Genomic DNA, 12,881 nt, shown 5'->3' with positions numbered 1-12,881 from the left:
GTCTTCATTTGTTCTCTGAAGATCCCAGTATTTCTCTGTAGATTTCGGAGAAGATTCCTTAGATGCTTATCTATAGATGCATCTCACTTCATTGTGCCCACTTTCCATATTATAAAATGGAGGAAAATAGCAATGGCATGTGTTTTCTGTGCTATGAAAGTAGATTGCAAGTATCTTTGTATTTTTTTTATGTTATGATACCTGAGATGGAAACTAGTTTCAGATCAGTAAATCTTGGTTATGTCATGACCTTTTCAGGAGGATCAAAGCTAGAAGCGTTGTGTGGATCCCCTTCTTTACCAACTGTTGCCAAACATGGTGGTCGATTAAATCAGGTAAATGCTATATGTTCCTTTTCCTGGATCTTTTTCTCTTTAAATATTTTTTGTATGCAAAGTAACTAAAAATAGCTTTACTTAAGCTTTCAAGGAGAACCTTTGGGGGCGGGGGGTTATTGTTATAATTCAGTTTTGTTCATTCATCAATATATGTGTGTTATTTATAGGGAATGCTTATACATGAAGAAAAAAAGAAACAAAAAGGAAAAGTATTTTTGAGTCCCCAGTCAGGTTTGTATGTCTTAATTTCAATTCGGAACTTCTGTGCAAAGGCATGCATTTTTAACTTGCTTTCTCCATCAGTCCTAACGGGAGCTCTGCCCAATTTGCTGAACACAGCAGTAGTCTGTACAGGTTGCTAGATAATTCTGAAGTGAAAACAGTTGTGTTTTTTTTTTTAATCTGGAAATGTGCTTTTTTTTTTTCAGTTGTGTTTTGGGAGCAGAACATATAAGGCATGTTAATTCTGTCAGCCATTTGTTCTTTATTTGATAGATTTATCTTGCAGAAGGATATGGTGTTTTTATCAATCTTTCTCTTCTCTCCCTCTGTTTTGGCATACACGGGGTTCTGTGTTTCTCTTCAGGGACGACATGTGGAGCACTTTCTTGTGAGGCTTCCTCAGAGTAATCGTCTAGAATTCCATATGATCAGCTAACTTAGGAGAGACTATGAAAGCACATCCTTTGTCTGAGCTGCCAAAATGCAAGAAAGTTAAAATTACACTTACAAGTAGCAGTCAGATGATGACATAAAGGCCTTTATGTACTCTCTCTGGATCAGAGATGTTTTGTGCATTGTGTTAGATGCATGGTTGCCACTGCAGCTTCCTTTCAGTAACTTCACACACTTAACTTATTAACTGGTACAATGAAGATTTTAAAAGCAACTGCACTTTTTTTTTTTTTTTTTATTACTTTGAGTTTTGAGTGCAACTGCAAACCATTTAGAAGCTCCCCCTCCCTCCCCCCCCTCGAAATATATAAATATATATAAGTCTCTTCTGAGACACCTGAAGGGGGATTTGAGTAGTCTTCAAAAACTTCTGAAGACTAAACTGCTATTAAGTACCTCATTAGAGTCTCAGTTTTTTGTGGGGTGGGGATAGTACTTCCTGTTTGCATTGCACAACTCTTTCAAATCAAAGTTTGGGCATTTAAAGCACAAAGCAATTTGTCATTAGCTGTTTAGTTGGAAAAAAATAGTCTTCCTTGTTTATATTTTAGTATTTCCTACTGTGCTTCAGCAGCTGATGTTATAAAGTTGATCTGTGTGTGACTTCATTGTAGTTTGACTTAACGGTATTTTCCTCCTGTCTGGTTGTTTCATTTGCTTTACGTCTGTGTTTTTTTCTTTTTAATATTATTTGAAACCTTTAAATCTTTAAAGTGTGATGCTTTTTTTCCCCCCCCAATCTCAGGCAGCCTTTCCAATAAATACATGACTCAGGGAAAAGCCTCACAGAAGAGGACCCAACAAGAATCATGAGAGATATGAAGCACTGTTAAATTGCAATACAGGCCCTTCATTCACTTAAAAACTTACTTTGGCTAAAGCATCTGGATTCACAGGACAGCAGCATAAACAATCTTCAACTTTAAATACCCATGTTTCTTTAAATTTAATACAAATTGCTAGGAAAAGAAACTGGATTTCTGGTCTCATACCATGGACCCCTGCTCTTAAATAGGTTGTTTCAGCATTTTAATAGAAAGCCACCACATCTTGTATTTGTTTACTAGGTAAATCATATAGATAAGGGCAGGTATTAAAAATGGACCAAGGTTTTGTCATTCAGCCTGACCATTTTAAAATGCACTAAAATTGTGTGCAAGCCAAATACGTATTTTCTTCAAAAACTAATTTTTGAAAGAGCAAATATTTATAAATGTTGATTGTTTACTGAATCCTTGTGTAAAATTGTATGAAATGTTTGTAGACTGCTACAGCTGTGTTTGCAAACAGGTTTTTGTGGTGTTTTCTTTTCCCCCATGTAGAGAACTGAAAACATGGACACTAGCAAACATACGTAAAAGTCTCTGCAGATAAGCAGTGCCATTAAGGGTTTTGTTTTGTTTTGTTTTCCCTTCTGTGATTTTATGGGAATTCATTTGCTGCTGTGCTTGTGTACAAGAGGGGAAAAAGAAGAAAAAAAAAAAAAAAAGGACTATGAAACAGGTCAGTCCTGTTTGATGCTGCTAAGAATCTTTTTCATGACCTTGGGGATACAGACATAACTGCTTTATGTAACAGAGAAATGATATATGGCAACTGGGGAAAACACGTCCATTTTCATAAAATGTGAATGGAATCCTTGGACCAGCCAAGAATTTAAGTAGTATTATCAACTTGAGCTTTACTTGAAGTCCTTCCAGAGCTGGTAATGTACTCTCTATCTTGTTCAGGAGATAATTAGTTACGTCGTAAAACTGAAACCACTGTTATTTATGACTTTTAAATAAATTTTAAAAAAAACGAAATTCAGACTTAAGTTTCTATATTTCTTCTTAGGTTGTAGTTTTCAGTATTCCTTTGACTAAATGTAAGGTTAATGATTAACTTGTTAGAATAATCTGGTTTTTGAAATATCATGTTTAAATCTTTTTTCCCTACCTATCTATTTTTAAGTAAAGGTGAAAGCTAGAACTTTGACTTCAAGGAGCTGAGATCCTATTTTGATTTTCATCCATCTGTAACCTGCTATTTATAAACTTCTATATTTGGAGCTTTTAAAAAAAAATCTTTTTCTTGACATATTTTCAGTCTTAGCCAGCAACAAACAATAGTTTTGTTTTTTTTTTCTGTAACTTATGTCTTCATTTAAATTAAGCCATTTTTCCCCCTTAAAAAATGTTTTTTTCTGTAGTTTTTCACTCATACCCCAACAAGTAGAAAGGCTGACATGCCTCTTGTATGGTTTTAGTACTCTGTTGCAACTTCATTTTTTGCTGATGAGAATTACCTGTATAAACCTCCAAGAGACTAAGACAGAATCTCACTAATAGAAGGTATTTTTAAAATGAAATAAATCATATTTATACATACTCACCCTCTTCCCATTGTGATATTTTGTAGTTTAACAGTAAAACGTAAAAAAATGTGAGATTCTAAACTCACGTCCAATTGCAGACTTGTTCTGTAGATTACCAGTCTTGCCACCTTGAAGCTGCTGCTTCTTTACACAACTACTAAGTCTGTATAGATGCCAATGGCTTAGCCCTAGAATAAAATTTCTAAAGTTGGGCGGCACAGTACAGGCATTACACAAATGACCAGTAAATATCTTTGCGTAAACCACAGTTAAAGAGCACAGTCATAACTTACTAACACAATGATGCATTGCAGAAAATAAACAGATGATGAGGCATTACATATCTGCTGGATTTGTATGTTATAAAATTTAGTGAAGGGATTTGTAATTAGCTGGACTTGAGTGAAGCATTTGACATTGCCCCCACACGATATCCTTGTCTCTAAGTTGAAGGGATGTGGATTTGGTGGATGGACCACGTGGTGGTTAAGGAATTGGCTGGGTGGTTTCACTCAGAGTTGTGGTCAAAGGCTCAGTGTTCAAGTGAAAATCGGGAATGAGTGGTGTTCCTCAGGCGCCAGTACTGGGACCAGCACAGTTTAACTTCATGGCAGTGACATGGACAGTGGGATGGAGTGCAGCCTCAGCAAGTTTGCTGATGGCACTGAGTGTTGGGGTGCAGTCAACACACTGGAGGGAAGGGATGCCATCCAGGGGGACCTGGACAGGTTTGGGAGGTGAGCCTGTGTGAACCTCATGAGGTTCAACAAGGCCAAGTGCAAGGTCCTACATTGGCTGGGGTAATCCCAAGGACAAATACAGGATAGGCAGCAAATGGATTGAGAGCAGCCCTGAAGTCAAGGACCTGGGAGTGTTGGTTGATGAGAAGCTTAACGTGAGCCGGCAATGTGCGCTTGCAGCCCAGAAAGCCAACCGCATCCTGGGCTGCACCAAAAGCAGCATGGCCAGCAGGGCGAGGGAGGTGATTGTCCCCCTCTGCTCTGCTCTCGTGAGACCCCACCTGGAGCACTGCATTCAGCTCTGGGGCCCCCAGCACAAGAAGGACATGGACCTGTTAGAGCAGGCCCAGAGGAGGGCCACAAGGATGATCGGAGGGCTGGAGCACCTCTCCTATGAAGACAGGCTGAGGGAGTTGGGGTTGTTCAGCCTGGAGAAGAGAAGGCTCTGGGGAGACCTTACAGCAGTCTGACAGTGCCTAAAGGGGGCCTACAGGAAGGTGGGGAGGGACTCCTTGTCAGGGAGCGGAGTGATAGGACAAGGAGTAATGGCTTTAAACTAGAAGATTAGAGGTTTAGGCTAGATGTAAGGAAGAAACTGTGGTGAAGCACTGGCATGGACTGCCCAGAGAAGCTGTGGCTGCCCCATCCCTGGAGGTTATCAAGGCCAGGCTGGATGGGGCTGTGGGCAGCCTGGGCTGGTGGGAGGTGTCCCTGCCCATGGCAGGGGGGTGGAGCTGGGTGATCTGTAAGGCCCCTTCCAACCTAAGCCATGCTGTGACTGGGAATCAAGGTAAGATAAAAGTTAGGTTCTCAATAACTTTCTTTTTATCCAAGAGCCTTCTTGCCTTGTTGGGAGTACACTCGCAAGGGAGCGACTCTTCACATACGTAGAAAAATTCTGAAGAGATGCGCTGCATTAGTAAAACGTTTCTTACAAAACACTGTCAAAACTCATTGCAGTAAACTAAACTAATAGTTTACAGCTAAATATGAATGTAGAATGTAACATTAATAAACTAATAGAAGATTTCTGCTTCACCACTTGTATGTTCAGTGGTAAAGGAGGTGACTCCCAGCGGGGGATGGGAGCGCCGGGCGCTGCCTATCGCGCCCTATCGCGCCCTATCGCCGCCTATCGCCGCCACCACCCCCGCCGCCTCAGCGTGGCCGCGGTGGCGCAGCACCGCCGCGAGGGGCGGGGCGGGGCGGGGGGCGGGCCCTCCCCCCGTCCATCACAGCCCCTCGGCCAATGAGGGCGCGGCGCCCTCGGGGCGCGGCGCGGCGCGGCGGCCCCGTCACGGCGTGACGTCGGCGGCGCCCATGGCCGAGGGCGGCGCGGAGGGGCCATGGCCTCGTCGGTGGTGCGGGCCACGGTGCGCGCCGTCAGCAAGAGGAAGCTGCAGGCAACGCGAGCCGCGCTCACGCTGGTCAGTGCCCGGAGGGGCGAAGCCGTTAACGGCCGGGGGAGTGAAGCCGTTAACGGCCGGGGGATGGAGCCGTTAACGGCCGGGGCGGGGGGGGGGAGTGAAGCCGTTAACGGCCGCGAGCGGGGACTGCGGGCACGGCGGGCGTTGGGGGGGGGCCGTGAATGCGCAGCTGGGGCTTGGCTGCGGCGGGTGTGCGGTGAAGGTTCCGCAGGCACGGGGTCGGTGAGGGCTGAGTCGTGGCAGTGACCTTGGGGAGCAAGGTGCTGTCGTGGGGGGAGGTTCTGGAGGGGTCTGTCCGTCTGTCTGGCTGTCTGTCTGTCTGTGGGCTGGCGGCCTGTGTGTTGGGAAGGAGGCGAGCAGGCGCCGTGCGCTGCCTGCCTGGGCCGTGCGGAGCGGTAAACACGGGGAGATCCGGGCTTCACGGGGAACGCAGGCTGGGTTGGGCTGGAGGGGACCTTACAGATCACCCAGCTCCACCCCCTGCCATGGGCAGGGACACCTCCCACTGACCAGGCTGCCCAAAGCCCCATCCAGCCTGGCCTTGAGCACCCCCAAGGATGGGGCATCCACAGCTTCTCTGGGCAGCCTGTGCCAGGGCCTCACCACCCTCTGAGTGAAGAATTTCCTCCCAGTATCTAACCTAAACCTACCGTCCTTTAGTTTAAAGCCATTGCTCTTGTCCTATCTATGCTCCCATAAGAGCGTATCTCACGCCCCCATAGGCTAGTCAGTGCTGACAGATGGCTGGGGCTGAAGGTGGACGTCTCGGATAGGAGAAGGAACTAAAATGTGAGACACAATTAGGTTGCACACAAAGTCAGAAATTTTTACAATATGTACGTTATATGCTTTTTAGTATGTGCAGGCATTCACTACAAATAAAAAGGAACATTTCAGAATGATGTGCATATTTTTCTTTTTCAGACCCCATCAGCCGTGCAGAAGATAAAGCAACTTCTTAAAGATAAACCTGAGCACGTAAGTGTAAACAAGGCCACCCAATAGGTACTGCTGAGGTATTAAGGAATGTGCTAAGGAATTTAGAGATGTTGGTGTCTTTTGTTTGGAGGGCTTTATGTAAGCATGTTTATCCAGTGTCATTTCTTTATAAAGTGCAGGAAATAACTAACTATAATGACATTTCATTGTACGGTTACTCTTCACAAAGATAAAGGTAAAGAAAAAGGTTAAGCTTCAAAGTATTTTTAAGCTATTTTTTAATTGTTTTCTAATGTTGCGTATTCATGACTTCTGGTAGGACCAGAGATCTTCAACTGTTCGGATGTTACCAGTTGTTTTTTGTAGGAATTCTCACTGCGAAGTAAATAATTACAAAGCTAGATTAATACCCATTGGAAAACATACAATTCTTGAGAACCTTGACAGAAAATGCATTTTTCTTTATATATATGTATATATAAAAACATAGACATATATTTGTTATTTATATTTAAACGTATAAATATTACATTTATTTGTGTGATTATATAAATATGTGTATATATTCATATATTTTAGAGAGAGAGAGTCTTTATGTATAAATAATCACCATTTTACCATGTAATTGAGCTTGTCATCTTTTTCTTCATAGGAAGAAAACACAGTTTTGCTTTCTAACCATTATAAAAACAAACATTAGGTTTTCTGCTTCACAGCAAGTATTATTTCACAAAGTATATTTCTCTTCCAAGCGTGGTACAAGGCCCATTGTTTCTTTTGCTTCCTGTACATCTGCACCTATCTAGACTCTTTGTTCTAATGCTTTAAACCGTTATAAGGAAGCCCAAAGCCTACTACTTAGCTGGTCAGTCACCTTGTTGTTATAGATGGTGTTCCTGTTTTCCAGCATATTTTTATCTTGCAGCTCCTGCAGAGAGAGCTGTTTAGTCTGGACAGATCGTACATTGTTTATCTGGAATCCCACTTGGTGGCGAGTGATAATGTTTCTATACGTTTTTATCATAACATTGATAATGTGGATAGACAGCATATTTTTCATATTTAATTACGAAGCAGTTGCATGCTGAAAATGGAACAGCCACTACTGAAAGATTCTTTTGCACACATAGTTTTCTGTTTCTTTGCCACCTTCACTTAGTTCTTTACCTGCACAGATGCACTTTTTGTCAGTATTGAATAGCTGTCGCTGGTTACAAATATTCCATCTGTGTTGGCTTTTAACAAGAATTAAAGCATGAAGCAAATGGACACGTTTGGTGTAAGGAAGGAATTGAGCTTTACGGGTGAATGGCAGTAGGGGGTAATGAAGAAATAAAAGTAATTTGTTTCAGAACTTTGGATTGAAGTAAAAGTTTTCTGATGGTCATTAGAGGAGGAGTGTAAAAATCTAGCCACTGCCCTTGGCCTGGCCTCACAGCTTCATAATTAAATTACTGTAAGTAATCTGAAAATAGCGCCTGAATTACCATCTGAATAATCTTTAACTTGAAGTCACAAAAACATGTTTAAAATTTCACCGTCTTTATGAGAGGAGGCACCTACAGGAGAGCCAATAGTTTACCATTACTTCTATTTTACTTCAAGACTTTTTTTAAAAATACTTTAGAGTTTGGTCCACAGTTGTAATTATTTGATGCTTACCGTTACCTTAGTAGTCAATTTTGTAAAAGGGAAAAAGTGTTACCTATTAATCTATAATACTAATGTACTTCTGTTTTAGCACTGTCTTTGGGGTAGTGGAGAACAGATGTCAGCATTTTGTGTTTTATATGCATTTTATCTAGGTACCGCAGAAAAGGCTTAAGAATGACTTTTTTCTACGTTTCTGGGTTGTGTTTTTTTCAGGTAGGTGTGAAAGTAGGTGTTCGTACAAGAGGATGTAATGGACTCTCTTACACGTTAGAATACACAAAGTCTAAAGGAGACTCTGATGAAGAAGTAGTTCAAGATGGTGAGTTTCTGATGCAGTACAGCAAACTTTTGTGGTGACAGGGGAGAAGAACCTAATTGCAAATTTGAAGGGACAGGCTAGAAACTCTTCGAAGTAGCAAGTTACAGCAAGAGGTGGTAGCTTTCTGATACTGGGATTACTGTTGCATTGCTTTCTGTGTTGAAGTTACCCCCTAAAATCTGCAGCTTTGCAGTCTCTGGTTCAGAGATTACTGCGTGGTATAAGTCATATAGCCTGTCACTCATGTCTTTGGAGGTGGCTAACTGGATATTTAGAGAAAATACAGAACCATGAGTGTATAAAGGGATACTTTATCAGCATACCTGAAGCAAGGCTTGGCAAAATAAAGATTTTATTTGCAAAAAGATATAGCAGCTATTTGCTCTAATGAGTCTCATGCTTCATTGATAGGTAATTTGTTTTTAACCGATTTATGCTTTTGATCTTTGAAATGTTTTGTAACAACACTTCTACAATTTGAATTAAGCATTTTTCGTATGCTGGTGTTTAAGCTTGATTACTGATAATTTCTTTGTGTGTCCCATCATAGGTATATTGCTAAAGTACTGAAACTTGCATTTATTTTTTCCATGTTTATAAGAATTTCTTTCTGTCAGATATGGACTTTTTTTTTTTTTTTTTTAACAGAAGCATAATAATTCTCCTTTTATAAATTTCCTAAAATATTTATTTTGTGTTAAAAATTTTTGCTTTGCTTTGTTTTTAAGCTTTATTGAACTCTCTTATATTTGCATTTGGGATAATTACGTTTAATCTAGCAGAGAAATAGGAGATTTGATTAAGAATGCAGTATCACAGTTACTTTCTTTTTAAAAGGTATGCTGCTGGGCAGAGCTCATCTTCCAGCTGTCTTGGAAATATCTACTAAGATATTTCCAAACCATACCAACCCATACACCTTATTCTTGAAAAAAAAATAAATAAAAAAAATAGGGCTTCAGCAAGTGATTAATGTGAACTGGAAAGCATGAGATGGAGAGTCCCACACAGTTCTGCATGTGCCTCTTGATTTCAAACTTAGCTTGCTTCTGGTATTACCTCTTCTGCTCGACTCAGAGAGCTGCTCTGACTTTATAGGGATGAAAACACGTTTTTCAGAATGCATTTCCTGATTTCAATCTTGAAGAAGGTAAAAGCAGTTTCCCTGAGTCAAGACAGAAACCTACAGCTTCAAAGCCAGACAGCATTTCAGATGTGTCTGTGCAGTTTTCTTTGGCTAGGCTTTTATCCATTGGAGGCAGACTTCCAATGAAGGCTTTGACTTTTATATAGCTCTATACTCTGTGAGCTGGTGCCTTTGGATACCAGCCCAAATTTTCTGGCTTTTAGGTAGCAAGTGGCTGCTTCATGGATCAAGTCCAAAAACTCTTTGATTGGATTTGGTACTCCCCAAAAATGTATTTGGGGCAAATTTAATTCAGTTGCCCCCTGACTTGTGTTGTATTAGCAGTATATTTTGTATTTTGACTGTAATAGAGCAGCTTTCCAGCAAGCTCTCGTAACTTAACCAGTTCTTGTTGCTTTAAAATTTACTTGCAACTTTAAAATTTACTTTTTGTTATTCCCAAGTCAGTAGGTAGCTAAGGCAATTCATTCATATCTTTGTAGTGGACTTGGAGATTTAAAGTTCAGTATCTTTCTAGGCTGATACTTTGCGTGCTTTAGAGAAGTGATCTCTTTCTGATTTCTAAGATGAACTACTAATTAGTCCTTAAAAGTTATTATATCTTTGAAAGGCCTCACATTTGGCTTGGTACAGGATTCAATACTGCTAATAGTTCATGAAGACCTAATAATTTTGGTAGAACAAAGCACGTTCCCTTGTGAGAGAAGAACTTTTTTTTGACTTCTTGTTGGTCAGATGTTGTCAGACTTTTAAGAACGGTAGGAAATGGGTTAACAACTATAATACATGAGAAGTATCAAAGCTGATATTAGTTCCCGAATTCTACAACTTATTTCTGTGGTTATTATGTTTCTAATTCCAAACAAAAAATACATGCATTCACATACACACACAGATAACAGTGCTAGGCTGTCACTACTGTTATAGTAGGTTAAAAAATAAAGTGTTGCATGTTAGTCAAGCGAAAACAAGTTGTAATAATATTATTGAAATTTTGCTTCCATTTTTATCAAGGTTGAAACAAAGTTTATTCAGTTCTAGTTGAAACAGAATTTCAAAGTAAATGATGAATGATTTTGCTGTATGTAAATGTTTTTTCTTTGTCTTCAAGGGGTTAGAGTGTTTATTGAGAAGAAAGCACAGCTGACACTTCTAGGAACTGAAATGGACTATGTAGAAGACAAACTGTCCAGTGAATTTGTCTTCAATAATCCAAACATCAAAGGAACATGTGGCTGTGGAGAAAGCTTTAACATCTGAAACTTAGGACTTAATGTTTTGACTTTGAACACCACAAAACACTTGCTGTTTTTCTTTCAGAAGCAAATGAATTTTCTTCAGGTTCTTAGGCTGTGTCAAGTGTGGATACGATTAAGGAAAATAAAGCATGTTGAAATTTTAAATTGTGTGTTATATTCCAGCACTGACATAGTTATGCTGTTATTTGTGATGAGTTGGGATCCAAAAGGTAAGAACAGCAAGTGCTATAGCAACATCTCTGTACTCTCACATGCCAAGAAAATAAACCTCACTGTCCTTCCCCTTTGTCATTTTCTTTGTTCACTGTACCCACAATTCCCCATCCAAACCCCATGCAATTATCAGAAATATATTTTGATTTGACTTGGGGAGGAGGGAATAACGAAAACCACCATTTATAGGTGTTTGTTTATATATACAGATCTATGGTCTTCAGCTTCAAAGTTCACTGATTATGTAGATGCTTTATGTTCTTCTATTTCTGATGGTTTTTGCGTTTTATATGTGTAGGTTTTCTGGTATCCTGTTTTCCTGTAAATCCAAGGAAGTCCAAAAAGAAGTTAATGTATTAATGTAGTAGGCTGTTAGAGCACTGTTTGTAGAAATACTTCAAAATATGCTAATCCAATTTTAATCCTGCTCCTTGCCTTGTTGAAGGCAGAGCCTATGTTGTTTGTGTTTCAACAACTTGAAACACATTCAGGCACTGGAGTGCTAAAGCAGGAGTAAAGCAGGTCTTGTTTGTCCTCATCCTTCTTGACTTAAACTGCAGAGTTGGTAACACTGCTCAGAATTCAGATTTCCAGTGGTCACGGAACATGTATATGCTCTCATATGCTGTTTGTGCACCAAAGCTAAAAGCATGGGGTTTCTTGAGAGAAAAACAAATACTTTTTTCTTTTTGTAGCCATGTGTGCTACTAATTTTGTTAGAATTTGAACTCTGTGCAGTGACTGTGTAGGTACTAGGATTCTCTTCCCTTACAAAACTTAACGGTAACTTCTATTTAACTCCCATCCTGAGGTCAGTTTAGTAACAGGAAATCTTTGTGATACAGAAACAAAAAACTTGGATTTAATAATTGTTTGAAAATAATCTAGTTAGTAATTAAAACAATTATACTTACAGGATGCTATTTTTTCTTTGGGATTAATGTACTTTCTTTTAATCAGATTATTCCTTTTTTAAGATGGTGTTTTTCAAGCTGATTGTCTTCAGTACTTCTACAGGAGCTCAGGCAGAAGTGTAAATGTTTCTCCAGGCCTTCCTAAAGCTGGTAGGAAAAAAAGTACTGTTCCATCCTAATGTATCTCTAATTTCCCTGATTGTCCAACAAGGACATTGTGCAGCCTAGCTACTTCCTTGTGTAGAAGAGGTGTAACTTGATGGTCTGCCTGGGAAACTGACCTGAGCAGTTAGTCAAAAGGCTGGAAATAGGAAGCAGAGGACAACAGGGACTAAGGCTCTTAGAGTCATGCCACGTGCTTGTGAACAGCTTTACAGCAGCAGTGTGCTGAAGATTTGGGCTTGCAGCTGGGTAGGTCCAGTTTGAGAAAAGTTGTACAGGGAATAAAAATGAAAAGTTCTCAATATGTACTATGTTGAGAAGGCCAGAATTTCCACAGCTACAGTTAATATTAAGTACTTGAATTTTAGTTGTATACTGTATCACCTTTTGATGTAAAAACACTTTTCCCTCCAGTGGTCAATTATTGTACACAGTTCCTTTTATTTTATACAGTAATTCAGAAATAACTGGTAGTACACTGGTTAGCTGAATTGATAGTGCTGTATGTCCTTTGGTCTTGCAAAACAAACAAAAAAAATCCAGGTAATGTGATCCAGCTGAATTAGTATGTCTAAAACTCTGAGTTAAGGGCATCTCTTCAGATTACATTTCTATGCTTCTTGCTAGGGGATAAGACTATGAATGTAGTAGCACTGGTGTTTCCGAAGAATGCTGTTATTTACTCAGCTTGTTTCAGTGTGTGTTTGTTCTATTTTGGAAGGGAGGGTTGATTTTTTTT

General features: G+C 40.0%; 2 protein-coding genes across 4 annotated transcripts in view; both read left to right on the top strand.

Moving 5' to 3' along the window:
- TUT7 (terminal uridylyl transferase 7) overlaps positions 1 to 2,797 on the top strand; it is a 34,206-nt gene extending 31,409 nt beyond the window's left edge. The window contains exons 27-29 of one of the 3 annotated variants that reach the window (XM_084304878.1): positions 259 to 335; positions 506 to 569; positions 1,759 to 2,797. In XM_084304878.1, the coding sequence (XP_084161004.1) occupies positions 259 to 335; positions 506 to 569; positions 1,759 to 1,826 (209 nt within the window). In that variant the 3' untranslated portion in view covers positions 1,827 to 2,797. Of the gene's footprint in view, positions 1 to 258; positions 336 to 505; positions 900 to 924 lie in introns of those variants that run through there. The other 2 variants (XM_084304879.1, XM_084304877.1) reach the window with 2 other exon arrangements.
- Positions 2,798 to 5,401: 2,604 nt separating this feature from the next.
- ISCA1 (iron-sulfur cluster assembly 1) lies at positions 5,402 to 11,134 on the top strand. The gene is made up of 4 exons (XM_084305643.1): positions 5,402 to 5,536; positions 6,461 to 6,514; positions 8,342 to 8,447; positions 10,706 to 11,134. Exons 1-4 carry the CDS (start codon positions 5,456 to 5,458, stop codon positions 10,852 to 10,854), a joined length of 390 nt encoding a protein of 129 aa, XP_084161769.1. The 5' UTR covers positions 5,402 to 5,455; the 3' UTR covers positions 10,855 to 11,134.
- The last annotated feature ends 1,747 nt before the right edge of the window (positions 11,135 to 12,881 follow it).

Source organism: Netta rufina (genome assembly GCF_964035555.1).
Source record: "Netta rufina genome assembly, chromosome: Z".
Classification (NCBI taxonomy): Eukaryota; Metazoa; Chordata; class Aves; order Anseriformes; family Anatidae; genus Netta; species Netta rufina.
The sequence above is the reverse complement of the archived record's forward strand: the minus strand, read 5'-3'. Positions and strand labels throughout refer to the sequence as shown.

Coding starts and splice junctions, on each gene's coding strand:
- ISCA1 (XM_084305643.1), top strand. CDS start 5,456: ATGGCCTCGTCGGTGGTGCGGGCCACGGTGCGCGCCGTCAGCAAGAGG. Junction 5,537..6,460: donor CGCGAGCCGCGCTCACGCTG/GTCAGTGCCCGG, acceptor TTTCTTTTTCAG/ACCCCATCAGCCGTGCAGAA. Junction 8,448..10,705: donor TGAAGAAGTAGTTCAAGATG/GTGAGTTTCTGA, acceptor TTTGTCTTCAAG/GGGTTAGAGTGTTTATTGAG.